Here is a 7,272-nt window from a genome sequence, read left to right as displayed (position 1 = left end):
TTTTACCTATGATGAAATAAAATGCAGGTAAAACTTATTTTTGATTTATTAAGTCTTAAGCCATCCAGGTCGTTTTTCCACCCCAGAAAATGATTATGTTTTAAGTGTTTAGGCTTCACTTGGTGAAACCACATATCTATAGTGCAGAAATAAATCACTTAGTTAGCAATGTTACAAAAAACTATTGTTGCAACCCTGGGTTTCAACTACTATATCGTCACTATAGCCATTAAGTTTGATAATGACTATAAAGTAGTTGAAACCCATGATTGGAACAATCAAGTCTTTGTGGAACATTAATAAATGATTTATATCGGCACTAAAGAAAATGATTGTTCGCTTTCCTCTTGATGAATCAAATAATTATATAATTTGAATTGGTATACTTAAAAACAAAATATATACTAAATACTGAAATAACTTAAATCGCTCGAAATAGCCAAAAATTAATTTAGGCGAATCCATGCATATAATTCAAACAAAATATGGAATAATTATCTGAACTTCGATACGAAAGCGAAAGTGAAATTCATCGTTCCAGGAAAAAAAAGGATATGCTTACCACTTCCTCTTTGATCCATGTTTTAAGAGGGTTATAGTTCCCGTGCTTGAACCGAGTGAAGGACAGGTTAGGGTGGAAGAAAAGAGAGAGGGAGGAACAAGCAAGGAATAGGAAGAGTGGAGTCATTGAGTGAGAGGGGAGGGAGGTGGGGCGACCAAGGCGAAGTCTTCCTTGGCCGATCCCCTTCCTTTCCTATGCCGCTGCTCTCCCAGCGCAACACTCCCCTCACTCCCCCTTCAAGGGTTGGCTACATATATAAAGGGAGAGAGCCATTACGCCCCTCGCTCCAATTCCCACTTGAAATTCAAGCTCTCCGCACGAAGAAAAAGAGGTGTGTGCGCCGCCGAATGGTTTAACGCTCCCAAGACATCAACACGAATTGGTTAACCATGGCCAACACGGTGAGTGATCTACCTGATTTTGCAATACTTAATATCTCTTTCCCCCCTCAGTGATTGATAGATTCCCGATTAAGCAGGAATATTTCAAGCAGGAAAGGAAAGACCAGTTATTTTTTTACGATCCACCTCGTTGTGAGAATTAGTGATGTGGTGCAGTGATCATGCTTGTGGATACCATCGTACCATTTTTTTTAGGAACAAGGATTGCCATCAATCTAAGGATATTTATGTGTCAAAGCTAGATTATTGGAGATAAAACCGTTGAAAATTATAGGCAGGGGTCAGACACAATGAGGCTATTTGCCATTTCTATGAAAATGTGAATCGCAGTCAATAGTCATTAACTCACTAAGACCACTCACTATAGGTGGTGAATGTAGTTACCAACTTCATTTTTGATTCAATGAATACATTCGTCAAAATAAATTTTATAGATACAACTCTTTGATAAAATAAATTTAAAAGGATTCATGTGCTATATTAGAAGTAATTCTTATACCAGTAACAATCGCGCACGTTTATGTTTTCATTCTATGCAAAATATTTTTGCTAAAAAAATATCTTATAGGAAATGAAATTTTTTTCTGGTCTCCTGTCTTTACAAATTACCTAATGGAATCAACTTGAATTTGATTTTTAAAAATACAATCTTCCGTTAAACATTGATTCTCATTTTGATGAAAAGCTAAATATTTTAGTTTTCAGTCTAGAAAAAAAGGGAAAAAAACTGTAAATCTTTGCAATTTATCATTTTTTAAGGTAATATTTTAAGCAACCACTCATAAAGTTATTGTTGAGAGTTTTCATCACATACAATAATTCTTTCAAAACAGTAATTCAGCTTTCCAGTACGTTAGTGGGGAAGTAATCCGTTACTTATAGGTATCACGGTTGATAATAAATAATAATAATAGCACAATACTGTGGTGAATACCACATAAATGATAAATGCATGTGTTTATGGTTCCTTCTTCTCTATGGGATCTTCAAATATATTTATAAGGGTGAATCATCGACACTAAACCGTTAGGAGTCCATAATGTGCAACATTTAACTATTCACCGTCTTTATAGTGATATAAAGGAGGATTAAGGCTATAAAACACACTATTTTGAAATTGCGTGTTATTGATGAGTAATATGGCGCCTATGAGGCAAAAAATTATCAAACCTCAGAATTTTTCCCAGTCATTAGCTGAGTTAATTGGCTTCCTCATTGAATAACTTTCCCCTCCTCTCACACTTTTCCATCACCTCAGTGAAAGGAGCTACCGGTCATAATTTGGAGAGAGGGAAGAGGAAAGTTAATGGGCCTTAAGCACATATTTTTCCGCGAAAATGACTCCCATTCGAATTCATCAGGAGTGTTATTCAAGGGAATGTTGGTGTAGACTTTGAAATTATCCGTTCTTTTTACGTGAATACTCCACAAGATTGTCGTGAAAGGGAAGTATCAACAAGGGGATTGGGTATTTCTTAAAGACTAATCATTGACTATAGTACTTCCGCATCTGAGTAGCAATCAACATAAAATGTACCGAAATAAAAAAATAAAGCTCTCAAATAAAATACGCTGAGCTTCAACTAAAAACTACAAAATGCGCTGTGAGAGTACAGTTTGGTAGCATGTAAAATGTTCCCCATCTTTCGATCTTATTGAATTAAAATTGAGATAGGTCCCACATTCCGAAACTAGCACGAATAGAAAATGTTGATGGCTCTAGTTTTCAACAGTTAAAACCCTTCTAGTAATCCCATATCATCAAATATGACATATAATAGGTACATGGAATATGTTTTAAACTTAATCTTCATGAACACATAAATAACCACAAAAATAAGATATATTTAGCGTATCAAATGTAACGAATGATTGGTAATACATGAAATATGTCTCAACAGGAAAAAGTTATTTTTCATAAACAATAAAAATGAATTGATTACAATTTTGCTCAGAAGTGTTATAAAAAAAGGAAGATATGGAAAAGAAGTTGCTTTCTCGAAACTAATCTTCATGGACACCCAAAAACATAAAAAATAAGATATTATTGACGAGTTTGATACTGTTATTATCACTGCCAACGTTTATAGAGACTTTTGGAATATTTAATTTACTAGGTCCTTCTGCAAATGCATTTACTTTACGATATGACGTCATGATAAAGAATATGTCAAATAATTCCTCCCTGAGCGCTCAGTGGTGAAGAGTTTTAGAGAAATTCGAGATAAGTCCATTGTAGTTGCTCGCATGTTTTTTAAATTAAACGAAAAACTCTGTGAAGAATATTTTAGATTGATTCCCATTAAGACTTAACTATTAGTTATTTTTTAATTTAAATTATGCATGAATTTACCTTTACCTGCTCAATAAATTGCCTGGTTTTATTCCTACGGACAAATCTATTTCAATTCACGCTACTTCCGTTGCAGAATAAGGAAAGCTATCAGGAATTTCACAACTTACTTCTTATTATGTATCATATAAAGAGTGGTAATTGATTTATTAAAGGAAAACTCATTTTTAACGTTTTAAAACTAATTTCTGCCTTCTTTATATGGAAACTGAGAAGTAAAAAAAAAGGATTCCATTATATTTGCACTATTATAGGGACTTAAATTCTTAACTAAGAACATTGTTGAAATATATTTTCCAGTCAATTGGCAATGACTAAAAATTTGATTGGTGAACATTCAAATGCTTAAATTTGCATCAGTAGGAAACACAGAGGGCAGTTTCTACAGAAGCGTAGAAGAAGACAATATTAAACTTTAATTCGTAATTTCATGCTCAGCGCCGAAAATTCAGTTCATTGTTTGATATAAATAATTGTAACTAAAAAATTGGTCCTTAATGCGAGAAATCATCAGTGAAGTAAAATAGGGAAGAATATATGATCAAATTTGATTTAAAATAGCATAGCGAAATCATTAACTCGATGAGGATATTTCTTATTTCTATTTTTCTTCGATATTTATTCACTGCAGTAGTTCTCTTGTTTTATGACAGTATTGCCTAATTTTCCAATCCAATAATATCATTTAATTATATCTCATAAAATTCCTTATTTTTAATTCTCATGAATTTTCAATGTCGTCAAATTTATAAATAATTGTATTCAAGAAGAATTGCTTTCCATCAACGGGAATCAAACTTTAGGACTTTGAACATATACTATATAACCTTTACTGCCCACCTAAAAGAACAAATTCATTGAAATAATTATGCTACAAAATGAACAGGTATCATACACATTGTAAATAGCTTGCCAAGCAACCATTCTTTCGGAGATAGAGAGCAAAAATCTTGAATGAAAAAATTCCTTCACAGTGATGCAAAGGTATAAGGTTTGAATAGGGAATGTTTCATATAGATGGAAATCCCGTTCATTAGATTTGAGGGAATGAGCTTGTGAGAGAAATATTCGAATATTAATTATTAATTTACGAATATTAGCCCCACGCTCTCACTCTGCTACGCGACGTCCTTTTTACCAAAGGAAAATTTGATTAAATCTGTCAACTTTTGAATTCAAAAACATTATAGTAAAATGAAAAAAATTCAATATTTCCAATTTCCAAAAAATAAAAATTTCTTTAGTAAAAAGGACATCAAGTAGCAGAGTGAGAGCGTGGGGCTAATATTCGTAAACGAATAATGAAAATTAGACTATTTCTCCAACTAGCTTATTCCTTCATATCTAATGAACGGGATTTCCATCTCTATGAAACATTCTCTAATCAAACCTTTTACCTTTGCATTTATGTACAGGAATTTTTAATTCTATTAATACTCAGAAGAAAATTTGATTACATTTTTCAACTTTTGAATTTCTGTTGAAAATAACATCTCTCCTAAGAACTTATTTTCAACAGCCATTTTGAGTAATATTTTCACTATGGCTGTAAATTGTCATATTTTGCTCTCAGTAAAAAAAATAATCTTCAAAAGTTTACTTTGCCACTCTTTTACAATTCCAAGAGACTCATTACTATTTAATTTTTTAAAGAAGGCCTTAAATAGAATACAATGTAAATCGAATAGAATGTCCCTGATTTGTAAATCAAATGGCTTTTCAATGCTTTTTCTTAATTCACCCATTTTTTCCAAATTTCACTAATGCAAATTTAAATTAAAAATACATAAGAGATAAGACAAAATAAGATGGAAGTAAGCATGTGCGAGTTTAAACTCAGATCTTTCTATCAAAGATCTAATTCCCTAAGTTTTGGAATTAAAATGGGATTCATTTGTCAAATATTTTAGTTCCTACTATAAAATGAAAAAATGGCAGCGTGATAATTTTTTTCTGTCTCTCACACAGTCAAGGACTTACGCCTGGACCCTGATAGCATGTTTACTGGTCCATTATGCCAGTGCTGCTAAAAACGTTCAAAAAATTCGTTTAGAGGACATCGAGGAGGAAAATAACAGGAAGGCTCAGGAAGCAAAGAATGCAGCAGTTCAAGCTGCGGCAAAGGCTCCTGATTTCCAACATCAGGGAGGCTTCCTTCCTCAGCAGTACTTTCTTCAACCTCAGGGTGTTCCAAACTATCATCCCCAAGTTCAAGGAGCAGCTCCACAGCCCCAGTTTTATCTAGGGCAGCGTGATCAGCTTGCCCTTCTCCAGGCCCTCGGTCAACAGCAACTTGGACAACAGGCCCAATTCGGCGGTGGAGTATCTTTTGGCCACGGAATTTATGGAGGATCGCAAGGTCAAGGCATACCAGTACAGTACAGCATAGGGGTGGGCGGACAAGGAGCTGAAGGAATACCTTCCCAGCATGCAGGATTTGCATTGCAAGCTGCACAAGCCCTACCCGCCGGTCAGCCAGGGAAAACTGTCAACATTCCAGCCCAGCCGGCTCCACAGTTCCAATACCAAGCAATTCAGGCCCAACCGGTCCTTCAGAAGGCAGGCATACCATCTGCGCATATCCAGCAACAGCTACAACAACAACTCCAACAACAGTTGTTGGCCCAAGCTCAAGCCCAGCAGTATCCCGTCCTCCCACAGCACCAGCAGAATGCTCAGGCAGTCGCTCAAGCCCAGCTCCAGCCCCAGCAACAGCCGAAGGCGTATGCTGCACCAGCCCCCCAGCAAGCACCCCAATATTCTCCTCAGCAACAATTCTTCCAGATACCCCAATACTTGCAACAGATAGCTCCCCAAACCCCTCAATACACCCAGCCCATCTCACAGCAGGCGATCCCGCAACAATACATCCAGCAACAGCTCACCCAACAGTTATCTCAGCAACCCCAATACGTCCCACAGATCTCTCCTGAACAGCTCCAGCAACTCTTCCGTCAACAGTACCCTCAGCACGCCGCTCAAGCTCAGGCTCTTCAGGATCCCAGTAAAGTGGTGCAGTATCAGGTACCACAGAAGGTGGTGTCTCAGAGGCAACCGGCCGTTCAACGCTACGTCCCCGTGCCCAAGCAAGAGCTCTCCTCCTCCGAGCCTTTCAAGCCGTCCAGACCGATCTTCCCGCAGCCTTTCGTGTACCCAGAGACGGTAGCCCCGCAGAGGATCGCGCTCCAGGCCCTGCCGCAGGGAGGTCAAGTCATTTACGGCGTGGCCAGCCCGTTCTCTTCCGGGAAGTCGCCAGCCGTGGAAGCAAAGAGGGCAGGTCCTGGGAGCGGCGGACAGGCGGGGGTGGCGGTCTACAGAAAAGGAAGTTACACGCCCTCATAAGAAGGCTGGGAGAGTGGGAGGATATATTCTCGCAGGGAACTTTCATTTTTCTCCCAGGCCGGAGAACGAGAACGAAAGCTGTCCCATGGAAGAGAGGGGAGTGGGATTAGCAAAGGAGAGCAGCAGCCTGGTGAATGATCCCCTGACTTTCCACTCGACTCAATTGAAAACGAAGGGAGCATCTCTCCCATCACAACTCGCTCCCGTGTCATTGCTTCATCCCTCGCGTTTCACTTCGATCCATTGTCATAAATATATAAATAATTGAGTGTGTGAGTGTGCTTGAGATGCAATTTGTTGCTAATATTAATATATTTTATATATTTTGTATCAAAATATTCTCTCTGTGTATCAATATGAAAATGATATCCCATCCTTTCAGAGGAAAGAATTCTGGATAAACCAACTGTTCAACTTTCTGCGTCACATTAATTTGTAAGAAATTGCCCATCTAGCCATTGTTGCTGAGTTAAGATAACATTTCTCCACTTCCAGTGGAAATTAGTCTATTTCATGACGGCAAAGCAGCGGTATTGTGTGAGAATATGTCATTAAAGTACCACACATATTTCATATTCAGAATTTCCAAGAAATTTAAGGCGAGAGGACATTTT

The 7,272-nt window shown here is 37.3% G+C and overlaps 1 protein-coding gene across 1 annotated transcript; it reads left to right on the top strand.

Annotated features, from left to right (window-relative positions):
- Positions 1-860: 860 nt before the first annotated feature.
- LOC124174078 (putative mediator of RNA polymerase II transcription subunit 12) lies at positions 861-6,996 on the top strand. Its single transcript, XM_046553213.1, has 2 exons — positions 861-963; positions 5,285-6,996. The coding sequence occupies exons 1-2, from the start codon at positions 952-954 to the stop codon at positions 6,656-6,658; spliced, it is 1,386 nt and encodes a 461-aa protein (XP_046409169.1). The 5' UTR covers positions 861-951; the 3' UTR covers positions 6,659-6,996.
- Positions 6,997-7,272: the final 276 nt, after the last annotated feature.

This window comes from Ischnura elegans, chromosome 2 (genome assembly GCF_921293095.1).
Source record: "Ischnura elegans chromosome 2, ioIscEleg1.1, whole genome shotgun sequence".
In the NCBI taxonomy this organism is placed as follows: Eukaryota; Metazoa; Arthropoda; class Insecta; order Odonata; family Coenagrionidae; genus Ischnura; species Ischnura elegans.
This window is presented reverse-complemented; position numbering and strand designations above follow the sequence as displayed.